This window comes from Anopheles stephensi, chromosome 3 (assembly GCF_013141755.1).
Source record: "Anopheles stephensi strain Indian chromosome 3, UCI_ANSTEP_V1.0, whole genome shotgun sequence".
Classification (NCBI taxonomy): domain Eukaryota; kingdom Metazoa; phylum Arthropoda; class Insecta; order Diptera; family Culicidae; genus Anopheles; species Anopheles stephensi.
Genome location: NC_050203.1, coordinates 8,169,412 through 8,192,462, shown reverse-complemented (window position 1 = coordinate 8,192,462; position 23,051 = coordinate 8,169,412). Strand labels below are relative to the sequence as shown.

The window sequence follows — 23,051 nt, the reverse complement described above, 5'->3', positions numbered from 1 at the left end:
GGGGGCCGTTCTCCTACACTTCGCGGCCCCGTTCGATCGATGCCAAATTTTGACGCGATCACCATCCAACCAATTGACCGAGCGTAGGACGCCCGATCCCTAAACCGTGGTCAGTATCATGCACGGTGAGTGCGCAATTGCCAAAAAAAACGTTTTGCGGTGCCACCATCGACGGCGGGTTTCGATCGGAGCACGGTCGGGGGTTTGCCAGCTGTTTGCCTGGGGGTGTTACGGTGGTAACAGCACTCCCGTTTGTTACTCATTTTACACGACGTCTGCCAAAAGCGGTAGCAAACCGAAGACGTCTTAGAAGATCCCCCCCGCAACCGAGAGGAAGAAGATACGATTCACGATCGTGGAATATCGTTGGGGGTGGACTGTTGACTTCTGCTGCTACGACTTTTGAATGTCGTGCTGTCCGTTGCTAAAACGTTCGGATGATGAGCTAGAGGTTTTTGGACAATGATGGCGGTTCATCCATTTTTAGTCATCGTACGCAGCGTGTGTCTAGGTGTTTGGTAATTTGCAATGTTTTTGCTGTTGTTGTTGTTGCAGAGACACGATCTTTCCATCGTGCTCTTTAGTTCAGTTCCCAGGAAAGCAAAATTGGGTTGTCGCTGATTCATCGTCGCAACAGAAGCGATCGCAGCTACATCCGGTGCGATGTTTGACGTCATTTTTTTGTACGTGCGAAGCATGTTTTAGTCTATCGGGATGCGCATCTTTCATCTGCTCAGCTGGGTAAGACTAAGGCTCGGTGGAAATATGACCAACTTTGCACCCTTTTGGCCAGTGTGTCTCATGGTGTTTGTAGTGCTATGTTGCATTGGTCAGTTTTTTTTTTACTGTGATGGCGGCGATCCTCGGTAAAAGTCTTATTACTGTCTGTTTTGGTCGTTTGCCTTAACTACGTATAATTTATACAGTAATGAACGATAGAATAAGACCACTTCCATATCAGATTTTCTAACTACAGCTTCTGATACTTCTGCTCTTTACAACCATATGAAAAATTGGAAGAAGTTGCACATACAATTTTTTATATAAATATTTTTGCGTTTTAAAATTAACAAATCATCGGGCAAGTATACAGAATATGAATAAAATTTAAAAACAATTGTATAAAAAATCCTAAATTTTAATATCAAAGCTAGACTGTTTGAAAGGTGAAAAGTACAGATAATGTTTTTCCAAAATTATGGAAAAATAAATAAATTCTGATTAAAAATTTGGTATAAACTCATTTAAGTTAAGTTATGTTTTGTCCATGCTTTCATGGACAAATGGCAGAATGAATGGCAAAAAAGATACTAAGAATCGATTTTTTTTATCGATCCAATGATAGGATCGTGTTGCCCAAAATCTTCATCTATATTTTTTACAATATAAACTAAGTCTTCTTCTTCTTCTTCTTTCTGGCTTTCTGTGACTTCATTTACCCTTAGCAAAGTAGTCAGCCTTACGTACGGGGAGGCGGTCTGAATGGGATACGAACCCCGGCCCTGCCGTGTGAAGACCGGCGCCGCTGTCGCCTCGGCCACCGGACCGCCCCCTCTAGGTCTATTCGTCCTAAGTAACTAGATCTATTCGTTGAAAATCCGTCATCATAAACTAATTTTGACCATTTTACCAAATTAATAGGCCTTATACTATTGTCCATCACTGTAGCTCCATCGGGGGCTTCTTAGCTATTTCTTATTTTTTTATTCTTTTAATTTAATCATAATATTTTCCCCCTTCAACACTTGTTCATTTACTACAAAACTTACACGTAAACGTTTCCCTTTTGTTTTACTGTTAGTTTTTATCAACATGTACACAATTGTACAATTTTGCTACTAAACAAAACGTCTCTGTACCCGCGTTCAACTGACACAGCACTCAAGTGGCAATTGTGACAACAACGCGATTGGCAAAAACAAAAACATGGGTGTTCGAAAACCACCGAAACCACAAACCCAGATACTCCTGCTCGAACTCAACCATCGTGTCCGTCGGTACAGACAATCGCTACAAATCGCAAACACTTGAACTCCGTGACGTGTGACGACGGGTGTGCTGCGCGCCTCGCAGACACGATCACGTGTGAGACCTGCACCAGAGAGCAGCAACCGTGTGCCTGCTTGAGTGTGTGTGTGCAGTTTTTTATTTCTGTTTGTACTGCCATTATTGCTGTTTTATTTTTTGTTTGTTTCTTTCTTTTGTTCCCGCGGTCTGGGTGTGTGTGTGTATGCTTTCGTTGTTTGCTTATACCATTTCTTACCACGCTGTCTCTGTGTTTTTTTTAATTGCCATCCAACGACGACGAACGCATAGATAAACGCATTAAACGCACGGGTTTTTTTGTGTCGTCGACCAGCAAGCAAGAAAATGGTGGATCCTCCTCCGATCTGCGGGGGGGGGGGGGGTTTGACGCCCGCCGAAAGTCGTTACATTTGATGCGTCCTCGGTGTCTGCTGACGGTTGGTGTAGCGATCGCGCGATCGGCTTCCTGGCGTAATATGAGTTTGCCGCGTCGAACTGATTTGAGTCCGTTACAGACATTTGCCCATTTTTGGGGGGGAGGGGGAGGGGAAGGGGTGCGTATACCATTCTGACAATGCTGCAATGCAATTCTGTTCTGTGGCGGCTTCCCCGCCTAATGCACTCCATCCAGATCCAGCGATCGTCATCATCGTTTGCATCGTTTTCGCACATCGTTGCGGACGTCGCCATCGCCGTCGATATAGAATGCCAATCGGAGTGAAGAGGGAAGAAGGCAAACGAAGCCGAAGAAGCTACATCGGGCGAGTGGTGTAGGTTTTCGCGATCGGTCGGATGTCGGGGCCCAAAACGCAAGACAAAACAATGGGCCCGACTACCAGCCCAACGGATGTTACTCGATCTTCCATCGAACGGCGTGAGTGTGATTGTGTTGGTGTGTGCACAAATTATGCTCGGCGTGGATCTTTTTTTTTTTTGTTGGTTTGCATTCCTTTGCTGCACACACACTCCCCTCCGCCCCCCCCCCCCTCACACGCTTCCACCCGTCTGGTTTGTTCGATCAAGCGTTTGAGCGAAAGAATTTTATCCCCAAACGCGAAAACCGTTGGCACATACCGGCCCAGCCAGTTGTCGCTTGGTAGCCTCTTATCACACCTTGTGCTTGACTTGTGCTGTCTCGCTTGAGGCAGCGACTTACCGTCTGTTTGCGAGATTTTGATTTCATTTGATTTCTCGCGAACGCTTTTCGTATCGAATGCAAATCGCGCGTAACGCCAGACGAAAACGGCGGTCGCGACAGTTACCGAGATCCTAACGGAAATCGATCCGCGTGTGTGTGTCGGGATTGTCGATGAATTTCAATGCTCGTTGCATTGAAATCACAAAGGGGTACAGAACCTGTGTGGGGCGACCCTGACGAGGCGGCGAAATTGCAGAACGGGAATTAAAATTTAAATTAATTTTATATTTAAGCCGTACCCATCGTCCCACTATCCTTCTCGCTTCTCGCACCTTTAAAATAGCACTTTTCCTGCCAGTGTGCGTTCTTTTCGTTTGGTTTTTCCCATTTTCCGACCGGCTCATTTTCCGCGGGTTTCGCCTTTTGGTGGACGCGGCTCAGCCAATCAACCGACCGGCGACCGGGCGTGTGATGAATTGCACGCCGTTATGCGCTGAGGATGTGCGCGTGGTGGTGTCAAGCTTCCTGATTTATATACGGCATTAGCCGCCGGGGGCTTCTGTTTGGAACGAAAAGATACAGGAAGAATGGCACAACGAAAATGGATCTTTGGAGCATAGCAACAGGATCTGTTGCTGCCTCTAGCTCTTGATGTTGCGATCGCTACCGCGTAACTTAGTGTAACTGCTCGTAACGTTTCAGCTGTCACATGCGCTTAGTAGTGATAGTGTCACACCGAGTAGTGTAAGTGTTACACGGCTTTAAATTTTTCTTTAGATTTTTTTTCCCCCACAGCCAACGAACGTCCCATTCGAAATCATCCAACCGTAAAACGATCTCGATCTAGCCAGAATACTGTCACCGTATAATTTCCGTATTCCATCGAAATCTCTGACGTCGATGGTCTGGCGTAATATCATCTCCCGGGTGGGACGAAAGGGCAAGCCGGACGGGTGGACGACGGTGATCATGATGGGCAAAAGACTATTTTTAGCCACATGTCAACAGCGTTACCGACGACAGGTGATCGTGAAAAAACAACTGGCTGTCTTTTGGGGGGAGCCGTTGCTTTCGATTAGTATGCATGGAAAAACACAAACCCGGAACGGGTGGGTTCCCTTGCGCAATAATGCGGTGAGTGATCAAAATAATTTCGAGCTAAAACGATCCTGCAACAACCAGGTACGGCACGGTTCAAAAAATATGTTTTAATACCATCCCAAGAGGATCGTATTTCGAGCAGTTTCTACCTGAAATTCGAACAAACAAACAGGCTTTCCGTTGTGGCACATATATTTGCACTAAAATCTGAATTCCCATCCCGTCACCCAAAGGAAAAGGATCCCATTTCGAGGAGGTTTTTTTTCCGTTTCATTCCGCGTCGCAAATAAAACGTTCCCAATTAACTGCTCGATATCAGTTTACTAGCTTGTGCCGCTTAAGTCACCGTTTATCACCATTAATTCATTACTGTAACGAGTGCGCAACGAGCTCTCACCGAACTTGAATCATATTTCACAGCGCACCCAGCACTTATGATTATGCAGTTTTACAACCTCACTGGGGGGGAGGACAATATCATGTATCCCGTATCCTGTGCGTGCGCGGATTTTGATGGATTCTTGAAAACACTTCCAAATCATGCAAGGTGAATGTGAAAAATGCCGGCACACTGGCGCCCTCGGTGGCCGCCCTTGCGCCTCTGTCTGTTTGTCACCAGTAGCAGGGTGGTACCGAGATGAGCGGGTGATTAAATTGAGCGTTCTGTTTTTGTTTTTGTGTGTGTGTTTTTTTCGTATTCACCGATTTTGTTTTCGGGGAAATGAATTTTTCACGCGAATCATGAAAATAGAGCCCCGACCGACCGGTTCTAGGAAGCGCTGGTAGCATTCGGCACTCACTCACGGTGCTCCATAACATTCACTTTTCCTGTTTCGAGGCGGTATATGGCGGCAACAACAACAACCCCCCAACATATAATAAAACCACCCTTGTACGACACAGTCCGGATTGTGTGTGTGAATGTGGAGTCGCCAATCTTCTAGAGCAAAATTTGCCAATAAAACCTGAACCTGGCGCAGTTTTGGCATTTTGCAAGGTATGGAAAACAAAACTCAACGTTGCTCGTTCTGGCCAACCACCACCCTTCTTCATCCCCCTCTCCTTTCCACAACAATAAGGGCGTGCGTGGGTGCCATCGTAGTGTAAAAATGCGCCGAGTAGCGCAATAAAACGAGGGGTTTTGCTGTTGCTGTTCGTGTTGCATTCCGGATGGAAAATGGCTATGAGCAGGAGAGATAACAATTTTCCCAGCAACAGCAACCAACGACAACAACAACCAAAAGGCCATTCTTCCCCACCGGTTGACACGGCCCAGTGTCGAGTTGTAAATTGCTCGAATTCCGGACATTTTTCTCCACATCCCACACGGCGATGGAATTAAAAGTGTTGGACGGTTTTCCTTTTTTTTCGCCCCCTATTTTTCCTGTTCCTGAATTTTATTTGCGTTTTTGGCAAGAAAACTTTGGCTTTGAAGACGATCCATCACGCGTCATATCGTCGGTTGGAGGAACACACACACACACACACACGCACATGATTTACACCAACCGCTTCTTGGTGCGGTTTGACCATTTCCTTTCAGCCGGAAGCTGTTGGCCAAAATAAAACGCGGCGCAACAGTTTTATTCTCACCCAAAGACTTCAATGCGGCGGACCGTAAAGTGGAATTGAATCGGAACGAATTTATGGAATAATTGAGTGTTGTTTTACTTCGGTGGTTTGACGTGTCCTTAGCACCGTGTTCTGGCGATTATTTACGATCGGTTCGTGGGAATTGCGCGGTGAACTCGACCGGGCGAAAACTGATTAGGGCAAGGGGCGATTAAACAATGGTAGTGACTCTGTTCCGTGAGTGCTTCTGGGAGGAAGAATTACTAAGAACAAAATGAAATCCACAATAGCCTCCAAACCACGACAGATGGTTGCAGTTGCTTCACCAAGATCGGCGATTAGTCGCTGGTAACGTAAACTCACCAGGATTGGGAAAACTGGGGAAAAAACACGGAACATAATTCACTTTTCGCGTGGATGACGCACTTGTGTCAGGTGGTTTGGCCACAAATTACCACGCCACAGCGTTCCTTCAGCTCCGCCAGACAAAAAACCCCCCCGACAAACGATCAATCGATCAATAAGATAACAGCGATGTACAACGATTCTGCCGAACACGGTCGGCCCCAGCGCGATATTTGGGCAAACGTTCGGCAAAAGGTCTTTGGACTGGCAAGTATACCCGTTACGGTGGCCCTGTCCTGTACGGGTTGAACGTTTGAGTGCGATTCGAGAGGTAGCAGCAGCGTGAAGTTGCGCCTGGCCACATCTCATCCCAATCTCAGCAGTGGAAGCTTACCGTGAGTTTTATTTCCCATAGACTCATTTCACGGTACATTCTTGCCATATCCGGTTACACATGTGCTGCCCGGGGGAAGTGCCGAAGGTACGCTAAGCGAGCAGCGCAGAGGGCAGTAATAATCGTTTTGCTGATTCATTGCGCTCCAAAGAACCTTACGCGCTCGTTCTGTGGTTGAAGCAATTTCTTCTTGCTCCTGTCTCGATTTCTTGCTCCTTCACATACACACATCAGGAACTTCACATTCCAACTGAACGTGGCTAAGAAGCAATACTTGAGACACACAGCTTCAACTTGCGGAGCTGTGGTCCACGGTTGGTAAACAGTTGGGAACAGAACTCTCTTTGGCCCTTTTTTTGCTCTATGAGGTACTTCACGATCAACTGCAGCAACCAAGTTCCACCAGCAATGAGCCTGTAAGTGGTGTTAATTATTCGTGGCTCTGCGAGAAGGCTCTTAGGTAGCCTAAGAAAACAGAGGGACACAAGAACCTTCCCGCAGGTCCTGATGCAGGTCGCCAAAGGGAGGAGAGTAAAGTGGACAAATGTTTGCAGATAGAATGAGTCAAAATGTTGCACACATTGTGCGCTGCATTGCTAACCTAGCAGATGGTGGGGTCCAATGTTTGTCCAGTACTCTGGAATAATCCCATCCCATCCGAAGTCCACTCCACCATCCGGAGACGTCCGACATTGACCACGGGGGTTAATGAGCCGCCTTTAGCAGGCCTTTTAATGAAGGCTTTAATTAAAAATAATTGGCAATGCGCTTCGGAAAATCTTCCCAAACCCAAACTTCAAAGGTGATCCGATTTCGGTGTAACCTCTCCATATTCCCCCGTTCCATGGGGGGATATCGATTCGACCCTTGCATCAACTTGCGCTGCTGATTGATAGCGTTCCAGTGTTCCTCGGTTTGTGGACAGCCAAAAAATGTCCCACATGGTGTAGGTTATGTTTTTCGGGGCAATTGTTGGACGCGAACCAGCTTGGGGAGAACGCTATCAAAGCCGCGTTACCTTGAGAGTGTGGCAAGCCCCGACAAGAAACCCCCCCCCCCCCCTCTCCCATCAAATGCAAGTAAAGTTTATCTTATCAAGGTTGGTGGACAGTACGGGGTTTTTTTCTGTTGTTGTTCTTGTTGATGTGGCGACATTTCTCTTGCGTCCCATACACGGCCATATGATGTTAGGGTTTGCGTGAGGTGCTCTATCAGTGACCGGGAGGGACCGGGATGTTTCCAGTAGGGCGAAACAACATAATAGGGAACGAACGAACAGCGGAAGAAGTAGCACGGTATTACAGCATCTTCTATTTCCGTCAACATGAGGTCACTGCCACGATCACGATACTCGCACACTCGAGCACCCTTTTTCCGCTCTTCCGACAGATACACACACAGACGCACAGACATGGTCTAGGAGATGGGGTGGCGGTTGCCGAGCGTGATAAAACAGACACCGGAGAGATAGGAAGGAAGTTCCGCCGGAGATCGTCTCTGCAACTTGCCGCCTGCATGCATGTCTTGTCCAAATAGGCGCTTGTGTCAAACGTTCACAGGGAACGCCTCATCCACGCCATCGGTTGGGTGTCGTACTCCACCGGACAGGCAGAGTCCGTTTGTTGGTGCAATGGAGTTAATATTTTTCAATTATGATTATTAGCAGAACCGGGTTGTACCGTTAGCGAGGTTCGGAGCTGGGGTGTAGTGTAGTAGCTTCCAGCCATGCCGCTGCGAAAGCGATGGTCCGCGGGAACGGGCCCGGGATAATAACGCGAACGCGAACAAGGGAGCGAACATGTGCACAAACACATGGTTAAATTGCTTAGAACTTCCTACATGCACGATCGGCCGATCGGTCGCACTGGGCGAGATAGTAATAGCCAACAATCTGTTTTGCATACAGCGCGAGGTGTTCCTACGCCAATTAAGCTTTATTAGAGCGAATGCGTTTTCGCGTCCTTCCTCACCGACCGTAGAATGGTTCTGCTCAGAAGTACTGCTCAGAGTGCCCCACGGTGCTTGGGCTAAATATTTTTAAAGCTGTTTCCTCCCATCTTAACGCTATCCATCAGCGTACAGCAATGCATTAATATTTATAAACACAGCGCTAACTTTGAGGGTGTGTGGCGTTCGACGCCAGCAGACAGAGCGGACCCTCACGAAGCGTAGCGTTATTTAAATGCTAATTAAACTACGCCTCAGCTCGGGTGAGGTTTGACCCTTGACCAACCCATCAATCGAACCCCACATATCGGAGAGTTATCGGAGACCCGGCAATCAAAAGCGGAGCGAGACGGTCCTCGAGAAAACCCCCCGATAAGAGACGGTCAATGGCATCAGTTTTTTTACGATCTGATTCTGCAACCGAGTGGACCAGCTGCACGTGCCACTTGCTGTGAAGAGTTCTCATGACAACCGCAGAACTCCAGAACGTTGCCATGCACGTGAGCCACCTGCAGGGCACTGTTTAGTCATCAGAACGCTTCCACACTCGCTGCGGAACACGTGAGTGATCGGTGAAGGTCGACGCTAGCAGATTGCATCGAGCTTAGCAAGCAAACATGGAGCTTGTGACATCGGTGGACAAGAAGGTGCTCGCTATATAGTCAAAGCAAGATGGCCAGCGCTACTATCGTTTCACAATGGGTAACCTTCACCAAAAGTTTGGGCCCAAGCCAGCATGCAGACGATCCATACGCTGTTCTGCTTGGCGAATGCTTTTAATTATGTTTCTGCGCACCAACTTTACAAAAAACACAACGATGGTGACGAATGGAGTCTCTAGCATGTCCAACACAGCAGAAGGGTTGCATCGGTTGCCGTTCGATTCGATTTGTGCGCACGCGGTTTCGCTGGAACGATCACACTCGATCGACCGGCACATGGACGTGTGAAAACACTTGCCGACTTGCACCGGTGCGTTTCATGCCTGGGCCATCCGAAATTATGGGCTTTCGTCCTCGCGGCGACTTTGCGCCTTTTCCTTTGAGGAGTTGCGTTCCTTCCTTTTTTTGCGTGACATGGCGCGATTGGAAGAATTGATGATTGCGAAGCGTGTTGTTGGCAACAAAGAATGGATTGAGTTGTCCAGCGTGGTGGAAGTTTGGGAAAGTGTCCGGCAGGTACTTCCCATATGCCCTTCAACCGTTCAGACTGCAGGCTGTGTGTGTCTATAAAAAGTGTGTCCACACTTGACAGTTTGGAGTGCATGGACTGTTGGAAACAAGCGCGGTCCCTTGCCAACTTCCACGTGAGACAAAGCTCAAAACGTTTACAGCACGATTAACGTTTATGTTACCCAATCAAGAGCGTTCTCGAGCTGTCCGTTGGCAGATTACACCGCCGGCTAGCGACGTCAGGTGTCTCTTTATTGCTTTAGAGCACCCCAAAAACCCTCTTGAGGCGTGAGTGTCAAGCTGTTTGTTCCTGTCAATGATCCCTCGAAATTGATCCCTCGATTAAAGGGTGTGTTCAAAGGTCTTGCGGTAACTGCGTATTGCGACTCGGGCAGTGAAGGCACTCTCGGCCAAGACCATTGAGTGCGACCTTCAAGGAAGCCTCCCAACTACGCTACGGTTCGCTACTGTGCGCTTCTACCAGCTGCCGCACTTCTCAGATATTCTTGACCCCGGACAACTGCTCCTCAGGAAGCCGAAGAGAAGAAGCCTTCCAAGTGCCCTATTGCTGCAATCCCCGTCTCGAGCCCCGAGCGGTACTTACTTGATGTAGTAGATGCGTCCGTCCTGTGTTTTGGCCTGCTCCCAGCCGGGCGGCAGTTCGCCAAAGTTGGCGTGCAGGTTCGACACGTCGTACGATCGACCCCGGCTGTGTAGATGCTGTATGGCCGCCTTCGACAGGGCCGCCTGCTGCAGTACGGCCGCCCCCAGGCTGCTGGCATCGTTCTGGGCTGCGGCTACTGCGGCAGCCTGTGCTGCCGCCGCCGCCGACTTACTGCCACCGGCACCGCCAGCGCTGCCAGCACCAGCTCCACCAGTACCACCGCCGCCGCCGCCACCACCACCACCTCCACCACCGCCGGCCCCATTGCCACTGGCAGCGGCAGCTGCAGCTGCTGCGGCCGCGGCCGCCGCCACCACACCACCACCCAGCCCACCCAACCCGACCGGGATTTTCCCGAGCGAGGCAGGGCTGCTGTGTGCCCGGCTATGGTGTATCGGCAAACCGTTCGGACCGGTCGCGACGCCCGTCACACCGCCGAGTATGGTCGTGCCGGAGCCAAACGCCGAGTCGGCCGAGTTTTCGCGCGAGTGGGACACGGACGGCGATTTGGAGCCGGACGACGGTGGCATAAAGAACGATTCCGGCAGCTTGCGCATGCGGTACGGGATCTGTAGCGGGAGCTTATTGCTGAGCGTCTTGTCGAACAGCTCGTTCAGCTTATCGTTCGAATCTTTGTCGACCAGTATGATCAGGTTCTTCTTCTTGTTCGCACCGGTCGGCTCGTTCTCGTCGGTCGCGTTGTTTGCTGCACCGGCGGCCACTGCAGCCGCCGCCGCCGCACTCCCATTCCCCCCAGCTGCACCACCGTTGAACGCCATCTTTTTTCGCGCACACGCACCTACACGATGGGGATGGATGGGGTTCTTTCTAACACACACACACACACACACACACGCGATTTTCTATCTCTCTTGTGTGGCGCGCACACACACACAGATACTTAAACACTTCCACACATTCACTCGCAGCAGCAGCAGTCAAAGCCCAACCCTTTGGCCAGCTTGATCTGAAAGCTTCCAGCGATTCAGGTTTTCACTGGCCCGAGAAGCAGCGGGAACGAATCGAGCGAGAGCGAACGAACGATCGCGCGCGCAGAGATCTTGGCCTGCGCTAGAATCTTGCTTCTCTGGAGCTGCCACACACGGCTGCACCTTTTCTGGGGGTGGAAGGGGGACGCTGAAGTGTGAGTTGTGACTGGCTGGCGTTCACTTCCAGAGGGGATGCAGTTTTCTCAGCACCCTGTTTTCGGTATGTTTTATTCACCTTTTTTTCTAACACCGTTTTCGTTTGATTTTCCGTGCACGATCACTGCGCTTGTTTTCAAATTTCGCACACAAATACAATACACTTGGGGTGGATAAAAAATCCCACCGCAGCTGCACCACTTTCTTTGTATCCGTGGGTTTTGGGATTCACTTCCCGATCGATCGCACAATTCACTTTATGCCTCGGTACAGAGCAGCCCTGTATCGAAGAGCCCCGGTATGCACCTTGAGATATAACTACACTCTAAACCGCTCTTGTGACGCTTCTGGATCGCTATTCGGAGGGATTAGAAGAAAATATAATCTCAGGAATTGATAACTAACTTTGTTCAAGATTCAAGACTGTTTTGCAGAGGACCCGCTACGATTCGGCGGGCTCGGTGACGAGCGACTGTTCCGCTTCCTGTTGTGGAGGTTGATATTTTGCACCCGCTTGTTTACTACCCACAGCTTCGCACACACGGTTCGTAGTGACACGTTGCACTAACCAGTCGCTATTGTTGCGTTTCGAAGCAGGAAGTTTCACACAACACGAAAAATAGACACCGTAGCACGACAGCACCACAGAAGAGCTTACAGCAAAAGAACTGAAACTCGTTTCGCGAACGCCTTTCGAGGGGGGGAGAAATTGTCGGAACTAATGACAAACAGCTCCCAGCTACACACACCGAACGTGCAACCCGCAAGAACCCTACGCGATCCAGCCAGGCAATGGATGAGGAGTGATCTCGAGATCGGAACACTCACGGGCTGCGTACCGCGAACGAATAAAATCGCGCTCCCCCCATTTTGGCTCTCTTGTTCGATCCAATCCATGTTGCTCTCCGGTCTCTCTCGCTCTCTTGCGTGCGCGAACTCTCTCTCTCCCACTCTCTCACTCTCTTTTGCTAAGATTGCTGCGAATGCGTCCGCTACTTTGAACGAACGGGAATCAATCGCTACTACCACTACCACCAGCAGGGAGGCGCCAGTAGAAGCAAACCACTACTACTACTGGTCACGCCGTAGTCAGCCAACCAGCCAGCCACGACGATACAGTCAATCTGTGCCTTGCGTGTGTGCGGTATGCTACGTAAACGCATTACGCCGTCAGTACGCTCCCATCTCCGTTGCTTTTTTTTTGGTCGCTCGATAAGAGAGCGAGAGCGAGTGTGAGAGCCCGACGCCATCACACGCGAAATGCGTGCACTTGCAACGAAAAGGGGTGGGTGGGCCGAATTCGGCAACCCGCACTCCCCCCCTCCATTCCGCCCCACCCTCCCCTTCTAGTGTACAGGTTTTACTAACCCCCGGCGAACACACCACCACAAGCACACAGAAGGGTGGTTTTTGAGCGGCGTCGTGTTGGTGCACGATCGATCAACCAGCAACAACCCTTTTTCGAGAGCGGCAACAACCACTACCACACAACACAGCCAGCACACATTGGAGCATTTGGGGAGTTAGAATTGCGTCTCAAAACGTCAATCGTAGAATCGTTCGCTCTCGCTCGCTCACACAACAGCACACGCAGCCCATTCACAACACTGGATTTGCACGCATCACCAATGTATTTCGACAAAGCTACACGAAACACATAGAAGGCTGGGATGTGTGATGTTGTTTTTTTTTATTGTTTTGGTTTTTGTTTGCATTTGCCCGTATTTACCCCCATCGCGGTGCACTTCGATGTGTGCAAACGTCATTCGCAAAAGCGATGTGACGTTGATCGTACTGGAAGATCATACAAACAATACCAATAGGGGAGGCATGAGCGAAAGAGAGAGAGAGAGAGAGAGAGAGAGAGAAAGAGAGAGAAGGGTGGGAGGTGCACATGATTAATGGCGAATCAACCCGATTTTCGATTCGTTTCTGATCTTTCCTTCTTCTTTCCTTCTTCTTTCCTTCCCACCCCCTCCCCCACCTCTCTCTCTCGCTCTCTTTCTTGTTTATCGATCGTCACTTTTGCTGGGCATTTTATCCTTCTATCAGCATTCGTTTTTTTCTGGTTTCCACTCGTTTAATCACACACTCGTCTTTGATTATGATCACACACACATAGATGAGTACTTTACTGTTCAACACACACTTGTTCTGTCGTGCTGGCTGCCTTCCTCTTGTACATCGCCAGCATGAGATTTGTCTGATGTGCTTTTTTGCTCGAGGTGTTGTTGCCTAGTTTTATCTTGAAGATGTGGTTTCTTTTCTGACATTAGCTGTGTGCTGTGTTCGCTTCTTTCCACTTGTTCACACACACACACGCACACGCACAACCGTTCGCTCAGCAGGTCACGAAGTCGCATTTGATCGCCGCGTATTAAAAAAAAAAAACGACGAGAGGACCGAGTGATGCTTGGTTGCTTGCTTGGGAACCTTTTGGGCCGACGATGACGGCGAGTTGAACAACTTCTCCGACTCTTGCGTATTGACCACCACACACACTCACACACACACACACTTGGAATCAGATCTTGTTGATCCGCACGCAGATCAATAATTTGTTTGTTTTGTTTCGCAGTCTTAACACACTCGTTGTCTCTCAGCTTGTGGACACCATGTTTAGGATGTTAAGAACTGCTGAACTTTGTTTTGGGGTTCCGGCCACCGACCGACGATCAACCGACCCTCAACGTTCCCCGAGATATGCAACTTGAATGTTAGACCCTTTAAGAAATTCTACAGGGTGTACACACTACAGCGCTTCTTTTCGGGGTGGATTTTTCCTTCCTTCGCGTCCCTTTCTGGCCGGGGCTAGTTTTTTTTTTTTGCCTCTTGGGACTTACGCACCTTTCGCAGATCAAAGCTCTTCACAACACACATACACACTCTGTCCATCTCTCTCTCTCTCTCTATCTAGCCCTCTCTTGCTCTCTCTCTCTTTTTTGCCCACTGCTCTGTGCCGTGAACAACACCACACGCTGATCACGATCGTTCTCTCCATCTTTCTCGGCCACCTTTTCTACCGCTGGCGCGTTCTCTTTCGAGTGTCGTGTTCTTCTTTAGCGTGATTTGCTGCTGTCACTCCTACAATATACACGGTTTCAACTTTTCTAGCTGACTGACTTGTTGACGTGGTGTGTGTTTGTTTTTGATTTTATTGATTTCGTCAGATGCGTTGCTTGCAACAGACCCTAGCACCCTCGCACGCAAGGCTATGCTACCCTGGGGCCGAACACCTTAAAAAGCTAAAGCTCAAAATCACTGCTTTCTGAACGAGTTCTGGCTTATCACGTTCCGTATTCCGTACAGCTTTTTTTTAAATCCCTCAGCAAAACAGCACATCAAGTATGGTTTCGGGCCTGCTGAAGCACACATCCGACCACTTCACTCACCACCACCGACCGAGCACACAAACACGAATGAACACCACCGCTCAAAGGTCTGGCGCTGGCGAGTTGGAAAAGATCAAACCAGCATCCCCCTATTCACCCATCCCCTCCCACACCTTAGTGGCAGTGTGCGTGTCACCCCTCGGCAGCCAGATTCTTGCTGCAGCACTATAGCACACTCCTCTGTCGAATTACTGTATGACGATGACTGGGAGGTGATGGTGTTGGAAAAAAAGACTCACTAACCCTTTGCACAGCTGTACCCAGCACCGTAACTCCCCAAAAACCCAACTTCCAGAACCTGCTGGAAGAGTTTTACGATACCGCTGGATGGTTGATCGCCAGCGCTCTTGAACACTTGATCAACAAGTTTGGACGTTCGGCGACACTAGCAGCAGCAGAGCGTTCGAACTTCCCGTGCACGGTTGTGACGGTTGCTACGGGCGGTTTGTGGGCCATTAACTGCTTCTCACAGCAGTGTGCCACAGCCGTACTACGGCCGAGAAGCCCCTAGCTCGATGCCACAGAACATTTTCGGTGTGTGTTTGGCAAACCTGTTGCATGGGGCGTTGCGCATGTGGAATAAGGATTGGCCGGGAATGGGTTTATGTTGACGAGACGCTTTAACGTTTACCGCCCCCCCCCCCCGTACATGTACGTGTCTCTGTGCATGTGTGTGTGTGTGTTTGGTTGTAAATGACCCTGTGAGTCAATTGCGAGGAAGGTTACAAGAAGGAAGAAATCCCAAGAAAAGTAAGCTTTCTTCCATTATTTCTATGCGCGCCGTTCTATCCGCCACACAGGTGCGACAGTGATTAAGAGGGTTTTCCCTCTTTCTGTTCTTGTGTAGCTCTCTCTCTCTCTCACTATCCTTCTCGCTCTCACGCTCTCCTGTTCAGTGTAGTTTTAGATTCTCTCTTTCACAACATGCTGAGCACATTTGCTATGCTAGTCTCGTTCATGTCACCGTTTGTATGTGTATGCTGTGCCTTGCTTCGGGACAGCATCTTAAAATGTTTGTAATGTAGTTGCACTTTAGAAACATCAGCAAGCACTAGTACTGACTTGCTTAACAGATGAGTTATGGAAACAAAATAGCTACTCATCCTCTAAAAGTATCTTGTTTTACTGTAATTATACTTCAAGCCCAACTTTGCATAGAAAACGTTATGATACAATTTAAAAATCACTACCCAAACCTTATCATTCACCGATTCAAAGAAAGTACACACATGTATTTGTGTGTGCCCATGTAAGCACACGAACCAGACAGGTAGAGAAACAGGTTATTTATTCCCTGGCTTCTATTGCTTTTTTCTCTCTTACAGCAACAAACCAATAAAAAAAAAACAACCCTTGGACATTTTATCTGGCTTCAGATGGAACCTTTGTGTACGTGTGTTTCTGTTGTCCTGTGTTTCATTTTCCTCCTTCTTCTTCTGTCTGTCTGATGCTTTGCGTACCCTGTTGTTTCGATTCTTCTTGATTCTTTCCTTTCAATCAATTCACGAGCTGGCTCTTGTGGCTACAGATGATCGTACCATCTAACTGGTCAGCACGCGGGCGATCGTGTCTTCTTCTGCTGGGTCGGGAGTACTTCATCATCAGCGTGATTATCATCTTCAGTTCACATCTCGTATACGCCCTTCAACAAATGCCCCGGTTTGTGGTGTGTCTCCAGCGAGATCCGTCAAAATTATTGAAAGCTTTTTTATTGGAAATTTTACATGACAATGAAAACATTTGCCTTTTTTGCCTTATATGGTCATTGCAGTTTTTGCAACCTTTAGCTAATCCTTTCGATCGCAATAGTTTGCACATTACGCGATCACACCGAATTCGCGACTAATTTCTCAAGCAAACGTAATGCAAGCGATGGCGTCACGTACGGCCATCTTTTTTTCTCTCTCTCGATCATCGCAACTACCTGTGTGACATAGATGCAACCAATGGGAATCCGTAAAGCGCCATCAGATAATCGGGCATTTGCAAATCCAGAACATCAAGCCACACAGCTCACCCCACCCATCCAGCAAATTCATTCTCATCAGGAAGTCGTTCCAAGGGGACGTTGGCCGAATCGATGCGACAAGTGTTTTTCTTCGCTCTTGTGCAGAAGAACAATCTTTGCTCGGTAATCATTTACCGCGCTCATTTTTCTGTTCTGTTTTGCGGATCATGTGAAACGTGATTAGGTTAAGCAACATGTAGTCTTGCAGTATGGTTATTTATGGAAAACCGAAAATGCAAAACCAGTGCCTTGTGCGTTAGCCTAAGAACGTACGAAAGAACGTCGTACGTCGAAGATGGGATGCGAAAGACACTCGATGATGACGGTCACAAGCACAAGGCATTGACCTACAACGTGACCTATTTCGTAGATTCTTTCTTTTTTGTTGTTGTTGCTGTTGCTGCTTCTCGGCTCGCGATTTGGAGATCGAGATGGAGATCGGCGTGGTAATGTTGTTAAGCTCACGTGCGTTTATTACTAGTGTTGTGCAAATGTGATGTTGAAATAAATATAAAAACACGATACAACAATATCTGATCTGATTCTGATCTTTTGCTTGGACCTTTGTTGTAAACCTTTTTTAAATAAAATGTTCTAAATTTTATGTTGAAAAAGTCATATTATTATTTTCACTTCATCTTCTACAGAATAAAAATCTCAGAATGAATCAGAAATAAATGTTCAGCCAAAACAGCAAAACAAATTTGAAGTAAATTTTGAACTGCCGTTATGAGCCGGAACTGCAGTACCAATATGGAGCGAAAGAACTCCCTATCCGATCCGGAACAAAGGTACCGCTGGCCCATCACTAGACGTTGCCATCACTAGCATTGTTTACATCGGCGAAAGCGGTGTTTGGTTTCGGTCGCTCTGGAACGGAACGTGAAAATTGACTATTTTTGTATGAAAAAGTATGTTTGCTGTGTAAAATTGTGCAAAAATGTCTGCCGAACTGAGAATTGTGAAGCTTTTCGAAGAAGTGTTGGTGAGAAAAGCATGATTTGCTACCTTTTCATGTCGCTTGTCTTGCACGCGTACGCGCCCGGGCGACTGGGAAGCCACCCCACTAACAATGAGTGCCCATTTCAGGAGGACAAAAACATCGTTCCAAGCTTCGATGAGGAAGAGCAGCGTAAAAAGACCGAAGAGGGGTATAAGAAAATCGGTACCCTGTTCGGTGCGATGACGCCGGAAGTGAAGGAAGCGTCCATCCGCAGCTACCTCGGCTACGTGGCCACCGTGAACCACCAGAACCGGGTGCACAACTATCTGCAGGTGATGAACCGCATGGTGGCGTTGAACATCATCCCCGCGAAGCTGCTGTGCGATCAGCTGATGTGCTCGGAAAAGCTGGTGTACAAGAATCCGTGCTTTTGGATCGAAGCATTCCGCCTGATCCGAAAGGTGATCGGTGGGGTGGATTACAAAGGGGTGCGGGAAATCATGAAATGCTGCAAGGAGAAGGCACTTTCCTTCCCTGCCAACGTGAGCGTCAACATTTTACCGCAGCTGCTCGAGCTGATCGAGCTGATCGAGCATATCTTCAACCGGAACGCTTGCCTGCTGCCGGCGTACTTTATCATCAACGAAATCAAGAAAACCGACTACCAGAACATGCACTGGCGGGTGTCCAACCTGACGGCGAACTTTATCGAAGAGTTTGTGTCGGTCGCACAGATGCTGTCGATCATTGGCCACTCGTCGATGCTGCCGATCGTGGAGCATTCGTCGTACGCCGACAATCTTATCATACCGTGGAAGCTGGATCCGGACACGCTGAAGCTTTCGCTGCGGGGCAATCTCCCGTACGACGAGGAGCTACTGCAACCGCAGGCCCGTTTGCTGCGGTTCGTGCTGCAGCAGCCCTATTCGCGCGACATGGTATGCTCGATGCTGAACTTCCAAAAGCAGCAGAAACAAAAGTGTGCCGCGCTCGAGGAGCAGCTGGTGTGGTTGGTGCTGAACGCGATGGAGTATTCGGAAAAGGAGGGAGCGCAGGGCCAGGGTGCGGCCGGTGCCGCGATGGGCAACGAGCACGACAACGATCAAAGCCACACGCAGTGGGTTTGGTTGCATCTCAGCTCGCAGTTGATCTACTTCGTGCTGTTTCAGTTCGCCACGTTCCAGAACATTGTGAACGCGCTGCACGAAAAGCTGGCGGTGCGAAATTTGCGCCGCGGTCGGGACCATTTGATGTGGGTGTTTTTGCAGTATATATCGGGCAGCATACAGAAGCACTCGATACTGAACTTTTTGCCGATACTGAAGCTGTACGACATACTGTACCCCGAGAAGGAGCCGCTACCGGTGCCGGATAATAACAATCCGAACTGCACGCATCAGATGGCACCGACCTGCATCTGGATCCATCTGATGAAGCGTGCCCAGACGGAGAACTACAACATCAATCGACCGATACCGATCGCGCTACGGTTGCACTTCGAGTATCTGCAGCATCTCGCCATGCCGAGCAACAATCCGACACTGTTCATGGGGTCGGAGTATCGGTTCGCGCTGCTGTGCAACGCGTACTCCACCCAGACGGATTACTTTTCCCGCCCGATGCAGGCGCTGATCGATACGATACTGGGCAACAGCAAGAACCCGCAGGCCAACATGGTCGGCGGTGGTGGCGTACAGCCGCTTCCGACCGCTCCACTCTCGATGCGGGTGCTGGACAGCCTGACCATCCACAGCAAGATGTCGCTGATACACAGCATCGTGATGCACATGATTAAACAGGCGCAGAACAAAAGCTCCATCCCGAACGGGAACAACATGGCACCGGCGCTGGTGGAAACGTATTCGCGGCTGCTCGTGTACACCGAGATCGAGTCGCTCGGCATCAAGGGCTTCCTGGGACAGTTGCTGCCGCAGGTGTTCAAATCGCAGGCCTGGGGCATACTGTACACGCTGCTGGAGATGTTCTCCTACCGCATGCATCACATCCACTCGCACTACCGGGTGCAGCTGTTGACGCACCTGCATTCGCTGGCTTCGGTACCGCACACGAATCAAATGCAGCTTCACTCCTGGTAGGCACCGCGCTGGCGGCAATTCCTCTACAACTTCCTCTAATGCTATCTTTCAACTCCAATTTCAGCGTTGAATCGACCGCCCTTCGCCTCATCATCGGGCTCGGTTCCGTGGAAGTGCAGGCCCAGCTGTCCCGCTATCTGAGCGAACCGAAACCACCGGGCAATATTGTATCGGCCGAAAGCGAAGAGCTGAACCGGGCGCTCATACTAACGCTCGCCCGCTCGATGCACATCACCGGCACCGGGAGCGATCCGCAATCGAGTGCCTGGTGCAAGGATTTGCTGCAGAACATTATGCTCAACACGCCACACGCCTGGCCCCAGCACACGCTGTACTGCTTTCCGCCGGTGCTGAACGAATTCTTCATGCAGCACAACATACCGAAGGAAAGCAAACAGCTGCTGAAGAAGACGGTGGACGAGGAGTACCGCAACTGGGCGTCGATGACGAACGAGAACGACATCATCGCCCATTTCGGCATGACCGTAAATCCGCCGCTCTTTCTCTGTCTGGTGTTTAAGATGATTATCGAAACGGACGGCATCAGTCCGGTGGCGTACAAGTGAGTACCATGCGAAACCGGGCGTGTATTTCCCTTCTCATCGCTTCATTCTTTTGATGCAGAATTCTGGAACGCATCGGTGCCCGCGCGCTGTCCACCCATCTGCGCAAAATGTGCGACTATCTGCTGTTCGAGGTGGCCAACTCGGGCGGTGGAGCACACGTAAACAAGTGCGTCGACACGATCAACGATATGATCTGGAAGTATAACATCGTGACGATCGATCGGCTCGTGCTGTGCCTGATACTGCGCACGCTCGACGGTAACGAGGCGCAGGTTAGCTTCTACATCATTCAGCTGCTGCTGCTGAAAACGTCCGAGTTCCGCAACCGGGTGCAGGAGTTCATCACGATCAACTCGCCGGAACACTGGAAGCAGAACAACTGGCACGAACGGCACCTGGCCTTTCACCAGAAGTTCCCGGAAAAGTTTGCACCGGACGAGTCCGTGTCCCATCCGACGCTGCCGGTCTACTTCGGGAACGTGTGTCTCCGGTTTCTGCCCGTGCTGGACATTATCGTGCACCGGTTTCTGGAGGTGCCGACGCAGCTGAGCAAAACGCTCGACGTGATACTGGACCATTTGGGATCGCTGTACAAATTTCACGACCGTCCCATTACGTACCTTTACAACACGCTGCACTATTACGAGCGCAAGCTGCGGGACAGGCCACAGCTGAAAAAGCGTTTGGTAGGTGCCGGTGTACGGTGGACAGCTCAGGTGCTAGCCGCTCGATTCTGATGCGTGCGTTTGGATTGCTTCGGTTTCAGGTCGGTACGGTGGTGGGATCGCTGAAGGATGTGCGGCCGGAAAATTGGGCCCTTACCGAAGCCTATCAGGCGTACGTGCTGACGAAGGAGACGGACAACGTTAACTGGGTGCCGGAGTTGACCTACTACATCAATCTTGTGCGACGCATGCAAGACAGTATCCTTTTTTGCTGAACCAAAAAATTACGCGTTTTTCCACCGCAACTGTACATTCGCCTCTTTTTCCTTAGCTTAGCTTAACCTCGCAGCTATGGATGGGAAAAATGTCTTTTCAGGCACGGATTGGCGGTTCAACGAGTTCCCGAACCCACCGGCCCATGCACTGTACGTGACGTGTGTCGAGCTGCTGGGATTGCCGGTCGGGCCCAACGTGGTCGCAAACAGCATCATCGATGTGCTGGTGAAGGGGTACACCGTGGTACCGAACGCCGTCATACACAACTGGGCGAACACGATCGGGTTGATAATGTCCGCGCTGCCGGAAGCTTACTGGAGCGTCATTTACGAGCGCATGCAGGGTGCGCTGGGTTCGAAGTCGATGAAGGACTGGGCCTACCGGCAGAGCCCGTTCGAGATGTTTAACTTTAAGATCGTGAAGGAGTCGATGCTCGACCGGAGCTACGTAACGGTGCTGGCGATTGTGCACAGCATTTTCCACCATTTCGGCATCGGGCAGCTAGCTACCATTACGGAGTGCGTGGGCAAACAACCCGGATGCTCCGGAAGGGCAGGTTCGATCTAACACACATCTGTTGCTCGTTTGCAGGTCAATTAAGGAGAAGCTGAAACCGCTGGTCCACACCGAGTATCAGCTCATCTACGTCTGTCACGTGGTAGGGCCGTTCCTGCATCGGTTGAGCATTGAGCGAGCGCGCGCCGTCTCGGACATCACGCTCATGCTGTACGAGCTGCTGGAACAGGTGGACAAGGCGCAGCCAACGCAACCGTTACGCTACATGGATCCGATCTGCGATTTGCTGTACCACATCAAGTACATGTTCGTCGGCGATACGATGAAGACGGAGCTGGAAGCTATCATTCGCCGTCTGCGGCCCGCTCTTCAGATGCGACTGCGCTTCATAACGCGCCTGAATGTGGAGGAAATTGGTGTTGATCAGACAGCCGCTGGTGGGCAAGGAAATGCTGCTGCTGCTACTGCTGCCGGGTCTGCAACGGGCGCCTCACTGGCACCGGGTGCAGCTTCCGGTACGGCGTCCGGAACACCGCAAGGGTTGGCAGTTGCTGCTGGACAGGGTGCGGCCGGCTCGGGCACCGGTGGATCACAGCAGACACAACAGGTAGGCGCTGTGGGCAATCAAAATGTTGCGTTACAGCAGCAACTGCAACAGCAGTTGGGTCAGCAGGGCATTCAGTCACATCATTAAAGGATGCTACAGGGGACTGACAGTTTTACTATATCACTAGAACTAGAAGCGTGTTAGTGTGCGCACTAAATGCTAGACGATCGTATAAGTATAAAAAAAAACACTACATTCGATCTTTATCGTACAAACGCGTCTATTACTCACTTTAAACGCCGTGTCCGAAATTGGGGATGATTTTTCAACGTCAACGTCAGCTCAAGCTCTGGGAGTGAGCAACGTCGCCTCGCCCTATCCATGTGCACGGCTCAAAAAGGTTTAATGAACTGTAGACTGTTCGGTGTCACACTCATGACATGGCTCGGCTACATCTATATTAAGCGAAAGGAAGCTTCGAGGTGCTCTGAGCTGCACGTAATTCTGAAATCTCTATTTCCCATACTCGTGAAGGAATG

At 49.8% G+C, this 23,051-nt stretch overlaps 2 protein-coding genes across 14 annotated transcripts in view; one reads left to right on the top strand and one right to left on the bottom strand.

Annotated features, from left to right (window-relative positions):
* Positions 1-15,345, bottom strand: part of LOC118510514 (transcriptional coactivator YAP1-A-like) — a 37,663-nt gene extending 22,318 nt beyond the window's left edge. The window contains exons 1-2 of one of the 13 annotated variants that reach the window (XM_036052434.1): positions 15,217-15,345; positions 10,299-11,858 (exon numbers count right to left, since the gene is read on the bottom strand). In XM_036052434.1, coding sequence (XP_035908327.1) covers positions 10,299-11,137 — 839 coding nt within the window. In that variant the 5' untranslated portion in view covers positions 11,138-11,858; positions 15,217-15,345. Of the gene's footprint in view, positions 1-10,298; positions 12,490-13,936; positions 14,052-14,092; positions 14,181-14,810; positions 14,927-15,138 lie in introns of those variants that run through there. The other 12 variants (XM_036052430.1, XM_036052432.1, XM_036052435.1 and 9 more) reach the window with 12 other exon arrangements.
* Positions 15,346-17,721: 2,376 nt separating this feature from the next.
* LOC118510507 (mediator of RNA polymerase II transcription subunit 23-like) lies at positions 17,722-22,783 on the top strand. The gene is made up of 7 exons (XM_036052416.1): positions 17,722-17,888; positions 17,993-19,938; positions 20,007-20,504; positions 20,567-21,194; positions 21,275-21,431; positions 21,523-21,967; positions 22,041-22,783. The coding sequence occupies exons 1-7, from the start codon at positions 17,844-17,846 to the stop codon at positions 22,657-22,659; spliced, it is 4,338 nt and encodes a 1,445-aa protein (XP_035908309.1). The 5' UTR covers positions 17,722-17,843; the 3' UTR covers positions 22,660-22,783.
* The last annotated feature ends 268 nt before the right edge of the window (positions 22,784-23,051 follow it).

What these genes read in the sequence shown, in the direction of transcription:
- LOC118510507 (XM_036052416.1), top strand. Translation starts at nt 17,844, where the DNA reads ATGTCTGCCGAACTGAGAATTGTGAAGCTTTTCGAAGAAGTGTTG. An exon ending in AGCTTTTCGAAGAAGTGTTG is followed by an intron (nt 17,889 to 17,992) that starts GTGAGAAAAGCA and finishes TGCCCATTTCAG; the next exon opens with GAGGACAAAAACATCGTTCC. An exon ending in TGTGCGACGCATGCAAGACA is followed by an intron (nt 21,432 to 21,522) that starts GTATCCTTTTTT and finishes TTAACCTCGCAG; the next exon opens with CTATGGATGGGAAAAATGTC.